Genomic DNA, 15,622 nt, shown 5'->3' on the forward strand with positions numbered 1-15,622 from the left:
GTGACAGAGCAACCGCAGTGCGCCGGGCGCTCACTGTCGCATTGCTTTAAGAGCGTCTTTGTCTTTTAGGATGGCTTTACTGCTCCCACTTGCTTTCTTTGGAGGCATGATTAGGGGTTAATACAATCCTCAAAGTAACGAAAATACAATAACGAACGGAGTCAGTCAGCATCCGGGCCTCGCGGTCGGGTTTTCTCGGGTTCTGTCGGCTCACCTCGCGAGGTTCGACCTCCAAATTTTGATCGACAACCGAAGCAAAAAAATCTCACATTTTTCGTTCGAATTCTGATTTGTTCGAGAACCGGGACGTTCGAAAACCGAGGTTTGACTGTATATATCAAATAAGTCTAACATAAATAACAATTTTATCGAACCATCTGCGTCACTCCAAATCATTAAATCCAACAAAATCTTCGTCCTCGTGTCACTTATAAACAACGCCGCTGCTGACTCCGGAAGGTCAGACTCATTGTCAGTGGCAGCTCCAATTATTTCACTGGTCTAGTGCGCCCTCATGCGGTTTAAAGTGAAAATAACATGTGAAGTGATCAACGCTCTCCTTTCAAAAGCACATTAAGAACATAACTACAATTGCGTTTTTTTTCCTTCGTAATATTGCTAAGATTCGTCCTCTAGACCGGTGATGCGGGAACCATTAATCATGCGTTTGTTACGTCGCGCCTGGACTACTGTAACGCATTCTTCCTAAGTCTAGTATCAAAAGTCTACAGTTAGTGCAAAATGCTCCTGCAAGGCTGCTCTCACGGACAACAAAATTTGATCACATTACCCCAATATTAGCCAACTTACATTGGCTCCCGGTCCATTTAAAATGTGACTTCAAGGTTCTTCTATTAACCTATAAATCAATGCATGGCTTAGCGCCTCCATATCTCGCCGACCTAGTTGTTTCTTACGTTCCGTCTCATAACCTCCGCTCGCAAAACGCTAGTCTTTTAGTGACCCCGAGGGCCAAAAAAATGTCTGTAGGGTCTAGAGCAGTGGTTCCCAAACTTTTTCAGACTAGCGCCCCCCCCTCCCCCCCGTCGACTGACTCGTCCAACCGCACATGTTGTGTACAAATTGTCGTCCGTCCACCCACAACCGCACATGTTGTGTACAAATTGTCGTCCGTCCCCACCGTCGACTGACTCGTCCTACTGCACGTGTCGTCAAACAAACGTTCGAACTTCTGACTTCGGACTAACGCCCCCCTACCGCCCCCTTCAACTTCTGACTTCGGACTGCCGCCCCCTAGCGCCCCTTCGTCCTCACCGCCCCCCTACCGCCCCCTTCGTCCTCACCGCCCCCCCCAGATCTTTCCACCGCCCCCAGGGGGGCGGTACCGCCCACTTTGGGAACCACTGGTCTAGAGCATTTTCTATTCAGGTTCCAGAGCTTTGGAATGCCCTACCAATTGATATTAGAACTGTTACCTCAATAGAAACATTTAAGACACGTTTAAAGACACATTTCTATGATATGGTATTGTATTTGGATAAACGAAGGTTAAAAAAATAAAATTAAGGGAATTATATACGGTGGTTTTGGCAAGTTGCTTTTAAATTGCAGTTAATTAATTCCATTGCTATAAAAGGTGTGGTTTGTTTACCAGTATTTTATAGTGTAATTTCCCAATTTTAGCTTCAATATTTGAGAGGCAATCATTTTATTTTAATGTACTTTGTTTGGTTGTTTATGTCTTCTGATTAATGCAAGTTATTTATGTATTTTAGGTTCATTTTCCTGACAGTTGAAACAAAAAAAATGCAAGAAAGTTAAGACGAAAAACATTTCAATATTTTACAATTTATTCAGCACAACAAACAAAAAAGTTAACCTCACAGTCAGTGTCTAACTAAATTGTTGTGAAAAGAGAGATAAATATTAACTACGGAATTCACTCTTGTGAGATTGGTGTTTTTAAGGCACCAAACATGTTGCATTGTATTGTTGCACTTTATTGTGGCATATTGTTGCCAGGGAAAAAAAATCTTGGGTATGCTGCCATAAAATAACTAAATTACACATTTTTGCTTTTCTGTACATGTCTATTTAGCCTTCTTTGTTTCCTTTTAATGGTTAGGTGACTGCAAGCCTTCAGAAGTCAAATCCTTTACTGCTGACTACTTGAAAAAAGTGGTACAGTCATTCGGTTGGCAAGCTCTGTGGTCTGCGGAGTTGTTTGACGTTCTTGTAGAGGTGAGACATTCCATGTGGTTTTCTATTATTATCAAGAGAAAATGTACATTCCATTTGAGCAATATTTAAATAACAGAAACCACAACATGTAGTAATGACATGAAATGTTCTATGAGGCAGGACATTACAAAACTAAAACAAGGTGATGCACGCATCATAATGGTTTTCTTGGCTCCAGAGCTCGTCACGTTTACATTGTATTGAAGATGTACAGTGATCCCTCGTTTATCACAGATAATTGGTTCAAAGACCACCCGCGAGAGGTGAAAATCTGCGATGTAGAGTCAATTGTTGTTACGATATCCACACAAGACTTTTATGAATCTTTATTGTATTTTCAAACACGATTGTAGTTTTAAACACTTTTTTGGATTTTTAAAACACCTTTTTTTTTAAACATTTTAAAGTAACTGACTTTCAAAAACATTCTTATTTATTTATATATTTATACTACTAACGTAAGGTCAGATGCCAGATTCGTTGGGTGGTGCCATAACTTTGTCCTTACTTTCTGGAATCTCAATTACAACAGAGTCTTCCCTTGGTTCTTTTCCTGGTGGTCGTGTCAGAAACATAGTGATAGGCAGCTGCTGACGTTGCTTTTTTTCCTAGGTTAAGATGCATTTATACACGTGCAGGGCTCCGTCCACTGTATTTCTGAATTGCAACGCACAAATCATCTCTGGGTCCCATTCCTCCACCATCCTCTGAAGCTCTTTTGCAGATCGCATTATGGTTGCCAGGTGTTCGAGTGTTCGACCGACTTCTTCTGGGTCATCTTCTTTGCCTTCTGCTTCGTCCTCACTCTCTGACCTTGTCAGCTCAGCCAGATCTTCATCCGTTAGCAGTTCTCCTTGGCAATCAAGGCGCCTGCTAACATCATCCTCATTCATTTCAGAAATGCCTACTCCTTTGACTTGCCTTCCTAGCTTTACTACACTACTGATAGCGGAATGACGAATTTCCTCAAAGGTATGTATATCCTTTGTAGTCGTGGACCACTTCTGGCCACAATTCCTTGTCTTTATCTCCCTCAGCATGTTCTCGATGTGCTTGAGACACGTTACTATACTCAACACCATCCAATACTCCTGCACCAAAAAGTTCATTTCAGTGTCTATGGATTCAACCAGGTCTTGCATGGTGTGCTTGGTGTACAGTGCCTTAAACGCACAAATAACGCCCTGGTCCGTTGGTTGGATGAGGGATGTGGTTCTTGGAGGCAATAATTCTATCCACACACACCTTGGGCACTCAGGCCTCCAACATTGTCCATCAGTAGTAGCACATTAAAATGTAGCCCCTTTTCAACGAGGTAAACCCTGACTTTGGAGATGAAGCACTTATGGAACCAATCTTTTGACAATGACTTGGTTATTCAAGCTTTCGGATAGTGCATCCAATACACTGGGAGAACATTCATGTTTTTATTCTTGAGGGCTCTTGGAACCTTTGATTTATAAATTAGCGCTGGCTGAACCATATGCCCAGCAGCATTGCCACATTCACATTAGTTGTGAGTGTGAAGCGATCCTTGGAGGCCTTAAACCCAGGTGCTTTGTCCTTTTCCTTTATGATGAATGTTCTTTATGCCATACTCTTCCAAAAAGCCAGTCTCGACCATGTTCAACACTTGCTCAGGCATATAGCCCCCTTCTTCAATGATAGACTTAAAAGTCATATTTTTATACAATTCTGCACCAACTTTGTCTGCAGAGACTTCTCCATGGAACCAAACACTCTTCAGGTTGAATCTCATGATGAACTTCTCAAACCAACCCTTGCTTGCAGTGAAAGAAATGCGTTGACTAGTAGGAGGAGATCCCTGTGAAGTTGAGGGTCGTCAGGGTTGATATCATCATCATCATCTGCAAGTTGGATGTACAGTTGCCTGGCCTTTTCACGGATGATGTTCGTATCGAAAAGAATGCTCTTCCTGCAGTATTTTACCCAAAGGGATATGCCCTTGTTGCCCATATTGCATGGACTTACTATCCTTGCCTCCCTTAAACCCTTGCCCCCCTTGTAAAAGTAATAATTGCAGCCGAACGTATATTCTTCTCGTCCTTCTTAATATAACGCACGGTCGACTCATCAACAATAACGGCTGCCAACCTCTGCCTAACTTCTCCCTACCTTAAGCATGTCAAGACATTTCACCTTCTCTGCTATTGTAAGCATCTTCCTCTTACGCTTGCCGTCTCCAGAAGGCGTAGAGGGTGCAAGACGTTTTTGTGGTATTGTAGCTAAAAATCCCAAAGGTAAAAAAAAACAAGAAACGAAGTGCAAGTCTGAGGTGTTGCCAATATATATGTACTGTTGACGCCAACAAAGTGGAAGTGGATACAGTGCAGGAGGCTGAGATAAAGTGTGGTTAGAACAGCTCTTAGAGCTCTCAGCCAAACAGCTGCAAGGATACAGAGCAACATGTTCCCATTGGCCAATATTGTACTGTAAAGTTATATGGGCAGACAAAGCTCCACACTCCAAGTGATGCCGCAAAAATCCGCAATGCAATGAATATATCCGCAATATTTGTTTTAAGAAAAAACGCGATGCACTGAGGCCGCAATAGGTGAAGCGCGAAGTGGCGAGGGATCACTGTAATGTGTTCAAAAAGTGTAATTGCCTTGAGAAGCTGTGTTCTTAAAGAGGACATTTGAGGAATTTTTTTTTTCCAACAACTTTTAGTGAAGTTGGTCCATGGCCATCCTTTTACAATGTTAACACTATTTCATGCCAAGTTTGTTCAATAGACTCCACTTATTGCACTTTTATCTACACTAACCATGTCCAAAGTCTGGCCCACATCTAAATTTAGACCGGCCCGAAAAATCAATAAGTTTGCTCGCTGACACTGTCGCCCGGACCTGCGCGCCACAGAGCGAGCCACAGAAATGAAACTTGTCCGAACGGGAACGCGCACATGAGCCAGGGCTCATGATCGGTTGCGAGCGTGTCTCCCCCGTCCGTCCCTTCCCAGTTCACACGCACAGTGACACAAACACTTCCTCATTCAAATGTCCACACATCAAGGACTAAGGCGACGCTAAAAACACGGACTGGTGAGAGCTGTCTACTTCGTACTAACTTCACACTACTACGCGTCCGCGCCACCCACTCACAGTGATCGCAAAAGACAAAAAGACTATGGATTATTATTTTGTGATTATGAAGTAATTTGTTGCGTATGAAGTTGAAATAAAAAAGATAAAATGGGGAATGATTTAATTTGGATTAAAAATCTGACATGATGCAACCTGGCCTGTCTGCTGCAGTCGAAACACCAATATCACCCTTCTCATTAATACAACAATACCAATAATAAAACAAACTTAATAATCTAATAAAAAATCATTAAACTTTCATAAAATTGTTTATTTGTATTTCATTTATTATTATTTTAATCTTTAACTTTTCTGTTAGTGCAATTAACAATAGATTCTCATTTCCAATATCACTCTATCTGCAGACAGCAAAGGATACAGTTACATATTTACAATGGTAATGGTCCGAGGAATGTCGGTGCGAATGGTCGGCCCCTTTACAATTTCATCTAACCAAATCCGGCCCGCTTTGCAAGTTTGGGCACTCCTGATCTACACTATACGCCACAAGCGCTTTACAATGCCTCACATTCACACACACATCCATACACCAATGGGAGGCTGCTGCCATGCAAGGTGCTGCCAGATACACACTGGGAGCAAATTGGGGTTCATTGTCTTGCTCAAGGACCCTTCGACATGGTCACCAGGGTTGATGATAGATCCCACAACTTTAGAGTTGATTCGATCACTCTACCACTGAGCCGCGCCACACATAGAGCTCCGTGTAAACGCTGAATCTCATTGACGCGTTTAGTTGAGTTTATTTTGATTTTTTTATTTTGTTTATCCTGATAGTGATTCATAGCCATTCTTTTCACCACATTTTTTTTCCTTATGACGTGCAATTCCCATGTAGATTAATAAATGTTTACATCATAAAGCTGCATTTAATAAAACAACTTTGGATTGCTTTGCATTTCATAAACAGCCACTTTCATTAATTACTGTATATTCTTGGCAATACAATAACATCCCACTGATTCAAAATCTGTGGATAATTATAAACCTATTCAAACTAACCATTAGATGGGCATTATTTCAGGTTTGTGATGTCGACTTCAGTGATCTCAAGGCTTGCGTGAAGCCAGTGTTTCCCCTGCAGTGTGAGCTCAAAGGATGTGAAATTAACGAGCAAGCTGTGGCAGAGCTGTTAGAGGCAACCCAGCACAAGGTCCCTCTAATAGAACTTCAGATTGTCTATGAAGAGTCGGGAGAGTACGACCAGACCGCCTTGGGCATTGAGCATCTCAGGTATGACTTTATCCCAATTACTGTGTTGAACCATGTGTGAATCCCTATAATGTTGTGTAAAAAATAAAAAAGCAACATTTCAGTAATGGTCAGTTTTCGAGCACGTCCTCATTGATTTGATAGGAACCTACAAACACTGGCAAATTGCCTGGGAAATTGTGTATTTTCTTAGCTGATCAGTTTATGCACTGGTTGTGTGTGTACATAACACAAAAATTAGCTGCTCCTGTATTTTGGTGTTTGCGAATGCAGCATTGGCTTTGCACCACTCTAAATATTATCTTTTATCATTGAAATTTGTCACTAATGCAAATTGGAATACAAGTCGATACAATGCCTCATGATATTTACCGTATTTTTCGGACTAAAAGTCGTTCCGGAGTACAAGTTGCATCAGCCATAAAATGCACAATAAAGGGGAAAAAACATGTATAAGTCGCACCAGAGTTTAAGACAAATTTATTTGACAAATCCAACACCAAGAACAGACATGGACCAGCAACAACAGGCTAAACGATACAGTATGCTAACGTGACATAAACACAAAAGAGGAGTTGAGAACGGGCCTGACGTAACATTAACAGTTACTCAAATAACTATAACATAAATAACACGTTTATCAAACCATCTGTCACTCCAAATCAATTAATCTATTGATCGAATTCTTTGTCCTTTATGTAAACAACGCTGCATGTGCAGCGCGCCACTGACGTCGGACTCGTCGTCAGTTGCAGTTCAAAATTATTCCACAGGCCCATATAACGATATATAAACTATATATCAAGTAACTATAATATAAACAACAATTTTATCAAACCATCTGTGTCACTACAAATCATTAAATCTATCGATCGAATTCTTCGTCCTTTATGTAAACAACGCGTGTGGCGCGCCGCTGACGTCGGACTCGTCGTCCGTTGTAATTCAAATTATTCCACAGGCCCATATAACAATATATAAACTATATATCAAATAACAATAATATAAACAACAATTTTATCGAACCATCCGTGTCACTCCAAATCATTAAATCCATCGGAATCTTCGTCTTGTGTCAAAAAAAAACAAAAAACAAAAAAACACAGCTGTTGACTCCGGAACTACGTGCACCGCTGACGTCAGACTAAATATATCAAATAAATGTAATATAAACAACAATTTTATCGAACCTTCGTGTCACTCCAAATCATTAAATCCATCGGAATCTTCGTCTTTTGGCACTTTAAAAAAAAAAAAAAAACACAGCTAATGACTCCGGACCTACGTGCGCCGCTGACGTCAGCCTCGTCGTCAGCCTCGTCGTCAGCCTCGTCGTTAGCCTCGTCGTCAGCCTCGTCGTCAGCCTCGTCGTCAGTTGAGGCTCCAAATATTCCACAGGTCTACGTATATAACTATATTGTAGCGTTACCAAAGTACCAGGCAAGATGTGGGTTTGGTAACTGGCTCTTTCTTTCACAAAACAAGAGCTCAACATATAAGTGTGTGCTCGAAGCAAGTGCCCTGGATCCCCCCCCCCCCCTGACAGAACATCCATCATTACAAACAGAATGCTCACATCTGCTTACTAATATAATCCGCAGACGCATTGCTGTCACATTGTTCTAACTCCTGAATTGTTTTTAGTTCCAAATGGTTGCGTCTATTTTGGTCAAGTGTCGGTTGTTACACACTTCGACATTGTAAAATAGCTACTTCGTAGCCTAGCCGCAGAGACCTTGTATATTAGTAGACTAAGCCTAGACTGGTTGATGACGTGCCTAAAGCTGCCACCCTGGGTGTGTTTGGCTCTGTTCTCATTGTTTTTTTGTTTTTTTTTTAGCAATTTTGCCGTGGATTGTTGTTACAATAATGTAGCGACCATTGCTGAGCTCGCTGTTCAACATGGCAGCCACTTAGAGTGAAGGCTCTATTCAAAGACATCTCTGCTGCAGGCTGCCTGCCTGAAACAAACATTTCCGTCATCAGCTCTTGCTCATTTAAAAACATTTTGCGCTGCTTAGCAAATTGGTGTGCTGGTATTTGAGCTAACAACCCGGGAAAAAGCCCCCTAGGTCAACGTCAAATCACAGAGAGTTGCAGGGTGCCATGGAAAAATTCTGTGTATTGCCAAAAGAACATCAGGCATGATTTCATGTACAGATTATTTTTTAAGCTGTGTCAACTGGCGTTACCACATAGGTCAAGTTTGTATGTAAATGTTGTAGAAACGCCGATTCTGAGCTAACTCTGCAAATTATTTAGTTGTTTTTTTTCCACACCCACTTGTATGAACGGCCGAATAACCATTTGTTCATGCACAGCACAGGCTTAGTCACATCTCAAACAACTTTGTGCTTCACCTTTCGCGAATGCGCTACTTCACGGGTTTATAAGTGACAGGAGAACAGCGTTTAAATACACACTGTTAGTGAGGGGCGGGCCTCTGAGCAACGTGCGTCACTGCAGACAAGCGTGGGGTGCGCGGCTGGCTGCACACTTAGGAAAAAAGCACTGCTGTCCAGGAGTTGGGACAGCGGCAATGAGACCTAATAGTGCGGGGCATGCCTCTGAGCAATGTGCAAGGGAAGAAGCACCAACCGGTGCGGGAGTTGGGACCTTGTTGGAGGTACCGAACCCCACCAGTTTCATATGCGCATTTTCTTTAGGGAAAAATGAAAACAAAAAAATTCAAATTCAAGACATAGATGTTTTTTTACTGCTGCACAAAATGAGCCGTACATGATCATCACCTTTTTCAATAAACAGCTCAGTGGCCTAGTAGTAGAGTGTCCGCCCTGATACTGGAAGGTTGTGAGTTCAAATCCCGGCCGGGTCATACCAAAGACTATAAAAATGGGACCCATTGCCTCCCTGCTTGGCACTCAGAATTAAGGGTTGGAATTGGGGGGTTAGATCACCAAATGATTCCCGAGCGCGGCACCGCTGCTGCTCACTGCTCTCCTCTCCCCCAGGGGATGGATCAAAATCACATGGGGATGGGTTAAATGCAGAGGACAAATTTCACCACACCCAGATGTGTGTGTAACGATGATCATTGGGACTTTAACTTTAACTTAAACAAAACCAACACAATGCATGAACTCGCAACAAATCACATACCTGCAAATCAGTGTGCCTTTCGAGACCAGTTCAGATATGCGTTATCACGAATTTACACGATAAATCAGGTGTTCGGACCTCCGCAGTGGCGGCTCTGCCGAACCCGAGACAGACTCACCGAATCCCTAGGGTTCGATCGTACCCAGGTTAAGAACCACTGCTGTAGAGGTACAATACATGCACAGAACAATGTGGGATTGGTTATTAAGGGAATGGGAAAGGTTTATGTAGGGTAAAAGTATTGGGTAGGGTTAATGTAGTAGTTAGTAATTCTGAAGAGGGACATTTTAGACTTACAAACGTTGTCATTTTGTCTGCACAGGGTGCATACAAAACGAAATTCCGTTTCATACAGCTTACAACAATGCAGTGATATTGCGGTTGAATACAAATAACATACTATATAAAAATGTAAAATAAAATAAAATAAGTATAAAGTGCAGCAGTGATATGTATGTAATAGTGCAAGGAGACAAAACAGTAATTAAAAAGTGTGCAGAGGAATGCTAAACCAGGTTGCGTGCTTTTAAATTTAAATGGATTATAAAAGCTCGGCAAAGTTGACAGCGCAAGATAGTGGTTCGTAGTGTCATAATGTTCAGTTCTGTGTATGTGTGATGCAGAGTCCAGTTTAGAGTTCAACAGTTCAAATGTTCAACAGTCTGATGACAGCAGGGAAAAAACTGTTGCAGAACCTGGTGGCCCTGCAGCGGATGCTGCGAAACCTCTTCCCAGAGGGCAGCAGGAAGAACAGTCCATGGTGGGGTTGTGATGGGTCACTGATGATGTTACGGGCTCGGGACATGCAGCGCTGAGATGAAATGTCCTGAATGGAGGGAAGAGGAGTCCCGATGATCCTCTCTGCTGTCCTCACCACTCTCCTCACGTTCTTCCAATCGGAGGCGCTGCAGCCTCCACACCACACAGAGAGACAGCTTGTCAGAATGCTCTCTATGGTGCTTCTGTAGAACGTCCTCAAGATGGGTGGGGGCAGATGGGCTCTCCTCATCCTCCGCAGGATGTACAAGCGCTTCTGTGCCCTCTTGACCAGTGCCGTGGTGTTCACAGTCCAGGTGAGGTCGTCTGTGATGTGGACCCCCAGGAATTTGGTGCTGCTGACCACCTCCACAGCTGAGCTGTTGATGATCAGTGCAGCATGCTGAGGCTGGTTTTTCCTGAAGTCGACGATGATCTCCTTCGTCTTCTCCACATTCAGGATCAGACTGTTGTCTCTGCACCAGCCCACCAGCTGCTCCACCTCCTCTCTGTAGTACAGGTCGTTGTTGTCTCTGATGAGGCCCACCACCGTTGTGTCGTCTGCGAACTTCACGATGTGATTGATGGTGAACCTGGAGACGCAATCGTGTGTCATCAGGGTGAACAGCAGGGGGCTCAGGACGCAGCCATGAGGGGAGCCTGTGCTGAGGGTGATGACATCGGAGGTGTTCTGTCCGACCCGGACTGACTGAGGTCTGTTGGTGAGGAAGTCTAGCAGCCACTTGCGAAGGGGGGTGCTGAAGCCCAGGTGTTCCAGTTTTCCTACCAGATGCTGTGGGATGATGGTGTTAAACGCTGAACTGAAGTCCAGGAACAGCATCCGCACATGGGTGTTCTTCTCCTCCAGGTGAGCCAGGCTCAGGTGAAGAGCGGAGGAGATGGCATCCTCAGTGGAGCGGTTCTGCCGGTAGGCAAACTGGAACGGGTCGAATGTAGGGGGGAGTCTGGAGACGATGTGTTCTTTAAGCAGCCTTTTGAAGCACTTCATCATGATGGGAGTCAATGCAACAGGCCGGTACTCATTTAATGAGGTGATTTGAGGTTTCTTCGGCACTGGAATAATGGAGGCAGTCTTGAAGCATGCTGGCACTGTGGCTTGGCCCAGTGAGGTGTTAAAAATGTCTGTGATTACACCAGCCAGCTGACCTGCACATTCCCTGAACACCCGCCCAGGTATGTTGTCGGGGCCTGGGGCCTTACGTGGGTTGACTCTCCTCAGAGTCTTCAACACGTCGGCTGAGTCAAGGCAGAGTGCCTCCTCTTCCTGATGGGGAACAGTTTTAACTGCTGGAGTGCTGTTTAGTGCCTCGAACCTCCCAAAGAAGTTATTTAGTCCATTTAGGAAGTCAGCATCAACTTCACCCACCGGGGGGGAGGGTGAATTGTAGTCTGTAATCGCCCGTATGCCTTGCCACATACCTGACGCCTGATGGCACGGTTCAAGTTGGCTCTCGCTGTCCTCAGTGCCTCCTTGTCACCAGACTTGAAGTCTGAGTTCTGTGCTCAGACGTTTGACGTCATCCAGGGTCGTTGGTTGGCCCGGGTGATGATGTTCTTACTGGTGCTGACGTCCTCGGTGCATTTGTTGATGTAGGCTGACACAGTCATGTCGTACTCATCAATGTTGATCTGGTTGTCATATGTTGCTGCTGATTTGAACATGTCCCAGTCAGAGCACTCAAAGCAGTCCTGGAGTGCCTCCATGGCCCCCTCAGACCACACCCTCACCTGCTTCACTGTGGGTTTTGCTCTGATCAACAGGGGCCTGTATGCAGGGATTGGCATAACAGATAAGTGGTCTGAAGAGCTGAGGTGGGGGCGGGGGGCTGCTCTGAATGCATCTTTTATATTGGTGTAAACCAAGTCTGGAGGGTTCTCTCCCCGAGTTGAAAAATACACGTGTTGGTAAAAATGAGGGAGAATAGTCTTCATATTAGCCTGGTTAAAGTCCCCAGCAATGATGAAAACACCCTCTGTGTGCGTGGATTGCAGCTCACTGATTGTCCGATAGAGAACGCTCATGGCCTCTTTAGTATCAGCGCTGGGAGGCACATACAAAGCAGTGCTAACAACAGTAAACTCCCTGGGCAGGTAGAAGGGTCTGCAGTTAACAGTCAAAAGCTCGATGTCCGAAGAGCAGAAGCTGGCGACAGTTCTAGCATTTTTACACCAGTTGTTGTTGATGTAAACACACAGCCCACCCCCTTGGGATTTACCGCTTAGTTCGCTGTTTCTGTGGGCGCGGAATGTAGCGAGCCCCTCCAGTCTAACGGCGTTGTCTGGTATTGATGAGTTCAGTCATGTCTCCGTCAGGATGAGAGCGCAGCAGTTTCTAAACTCCCTCTTTAAAGAGAGTTCCAGTTGTAGATGGTCGATTTTGTTATCCAGTGAGCGGATGTTGGAGAGTAAGATGGATGGAAGCTGCGGTTTGTAGGGGTTAGCTTTTAGCTTAGCCGTTAGCCCACCTTCACAGCCGCGCTTCCGCCGCCGGTCACACCGCCTACGCTTGCTCCTCCTCCGGCGTGTGCTGCCCGGCGAGTCCGCTGCATCGTGAGACTTGTGCCCAAAGCACTCCGAGGCTACGTAGATAGTCTAGGGTAGTTGTGGCTACAAGTCCAAAAACACTTGATGACCGTAACTCCAGCAGGCGCTGGCGATCATATACTAACCTACTGGATGGATAAACTAATCTTTGTGTTGTTTGTAGCGTCCTAGGCGGCATATTTTGTAGAAATGCTCACAGGTTGTCGAGAGCCGTAGCTGCCGCAGCCGACTAGGGCGCCGCCATCTTCGAATTTTATCGATTTTGCATTGCTTGTCAAGAAAAAACACTCTTCTAAATGGCTTGCTATAAATCCCTGCTCTCTAGCGGCCAACAAGAAACACTATGAGTTGGAAATTTAAATACAATGTTGTTTAAATTGATCAGTAATACAGTCTATTTACTAATAAAACAGATTTTCACGGTTAACACTGCGTTAACAGTGACAATAAAGGAATTCAATTCAATAATACAGTCAATGTACTTCGCGTATTTTTGATTTTCGCGGGTGGTTCTGAAACGCATCTCCTGTGATAAATGAGTGATCACTGTAAATACCCACAGATAAAAATACCCACAAATAGTAACATACGCGTGCATCCATAGCCCGATGTAGGAGGTTTTGTGTGTGTGTGCGTGTGTGCGTGCGCGTGTGTGTGTGTGCGTGGGCGCGCGCGTTATGTCTTTGTTTAAAGTTTATACACCCGCTCTGTGGTATAAATGCTGCTGTGGCCTGAATTTCCCCACCCCCGGGATCAATAAAGTTTCAATCAATGAATTAAAAGTTAAAGTTTAAATCTTTTATGATAGTTATTGTAGTAGAACATAAATAATTGATCACTCACTTGCCATCGAGTGACATGCACTAAAGACGACGTCACGCGGCAGTGTTCACCAAAGTAAATACGGTCTAGCGCAGGGGTGGGCAAACTTTTTGACTTGCGGGCCGAATTGGGTTCTAAATTTTGACTGGGGGGCCGAACAAGGAGCAGTTGGATGTAGTGTTTGTGTGAAGTAATATAAACGACCTGTAAAGGTCATTGCATAAAAGATTTGGGCCTTTAGTAGGTAGTAACGCATGGATATTCAAAAAAAGTTTTTTGAAAACAAATGCATTTATTAACAACATTAAAAAAAAAAACATCCCTAAAAAACTGCTATCAGTGATTCTCATAAAATATGACACTGTTATTATGAATAACAGTCTCCATCACTTCAGTGCCTGCAGGTCAGATTAATGAAAGATGTATGTTTATCTTATGAGATCACATCAAACGGCAAACATTCTGACCAAATATATAATCTTGAAGAATCGGTGAAAGCATACATCCAAATAAAGTAATCAAAACGGCAACACGGTGAGGGGTATCTCAAAATCAGAGCAGAGTTTTAACTCACAAACACCTGGTAACAGAGGTGAGGAAACGGGAAACACTTCCTTAAAGTAAGCCTTAAGAACTTTACAGGTTAAGATTAGTCACAAACAGGTGGTGCATCAATGTCCTTGAGCATCCTGCATTGTTTGAAAATGAGAATGGTCGCTAGTTTCAATCCCTGGTATTTGTACAGCTCATATTCAAAATTCATTTTTTTACAACAAACTTGAAAGCCTCCCCTTCATTTTCAGTGGGAACAGTGTTGTTGGTCTCCCTTTTTTTGCTAGTGTGTCATAGTCTGGAGTAAAATTTGTTGTGGCAATTCTTAGGAGAGATCCGAGGTGTTGGTCCGTTTACCTATATCTGTGACGGGTTGATGTTGATGTTCATGTGGCTGAACGTCACGTCGCGTACGTCGAGCCAAATTGGCCACTCTTTTTAAACACTCGGCACTCAGTGTCCACCTTGCTTTTCCTTGGGCGACTCATTTTAATGGAAGGATTCCAGGGCAGGGGAAGGTTTGTGCGTGCGTGCCTTTAGCGTAAAACTGTATCCGAAAGCTCGGCGCGCAAATTACAAGAATGCTGTCGTCACAGCCCACGCTCTAAATTCGGCCCTGAGACAAATAGAGCGCGAGTGCGCCATTTCCGTACTACTGAGTACGTACACGCACTTGTGAGTGTGCACCGAGCTTTCTGACACGGCTTCCGGTAGTAAATGCGCAGGCGAGTGGTTCCCCATCTACTGGGGAAATGCAGTCATTGCAGGCAAAATGACCGGAAAAAAAAAAAAGTTTAATAATACAATTTATTTAGGGTTGGCGGGCCGGATTAAACGGTCCCGTGGGCCGTAGTTTGCCCATACCTGGTCTAGCGTGTAGAAACTTGTCTTTTTAAGCAAGACAAGGCAGTTTACCCTTTCATACACTGACTACATTTACATGCAGTCAATGACTCTTTTAAAACCCACATACTTGCAGTATTGGGGTTTTTAAAGTCCATGAAAACACACACAGAAACCCAAATATTTCTTGCTTAGTTTTTTTTAAATTTCCAAAAAATACCCCTCTTTTCTAACCCTATCCCGTTTTTGTGATTGTGTTACCTCCTAACTGCATATGCTCTTGCGACATTCAAGAGGAAATTAATCTTGGTCTGTTGAGTACAGGGAGTACTTGTTTCGGCAGCGTCCTTAAGCCAAACTTTAATTCAGTGATTTTTCTGCGGCATTTTCACTTTATTTTCTGTCTCTACTGAAAATATAAA

At 43.7% G+C, this 15,622-nt stretch overlaps 1 protein-coding gene across 3 annotated transcripts in view; it reads left to right on the forward strand.

The window, feature by feature from the left end:
* shcbp1 (SHC SH2-domain binding protein 1) overlaps positions 1–15,622 on the forward strand; it is a 63,510-nt gene that overhangs the window by 6,082 nt on the left and 41,806 nt on the right. For all 3 annotated transcript variants that reach the window (XM_049717448.2, XM_049717447.2, XM_049717445.2), the window contains exons 3-4: positions 2,087–2,202; positions 6,355–6,563. In XM_049717448.2, coding sequence (XP_049573405.1) covers positions 2,087–2,202; positions 6,355–6,563 — 325 coding nt within the window. The remainder of the gene's footprint in view (positions 1–2,086; positions 2,203–6,354; positions 6,564–15,622) is intronic.

Source organism: Syngnathus scovelli, chromosome 4 (assembly GCF_024217435.2).
Source record: "Syngnathus scovelli strain Florida chromosome 4, RoL_Ssco_1.2, whole genome shotgun sequence".
NCBI classification, from domain to species: domain Eukaryota; kingdom Metazoa; phylum Chordata; class Actinopteri; order Syngnathiformes; family Syngnathidae; genus Syngnathus; species Syngnathus scovelli.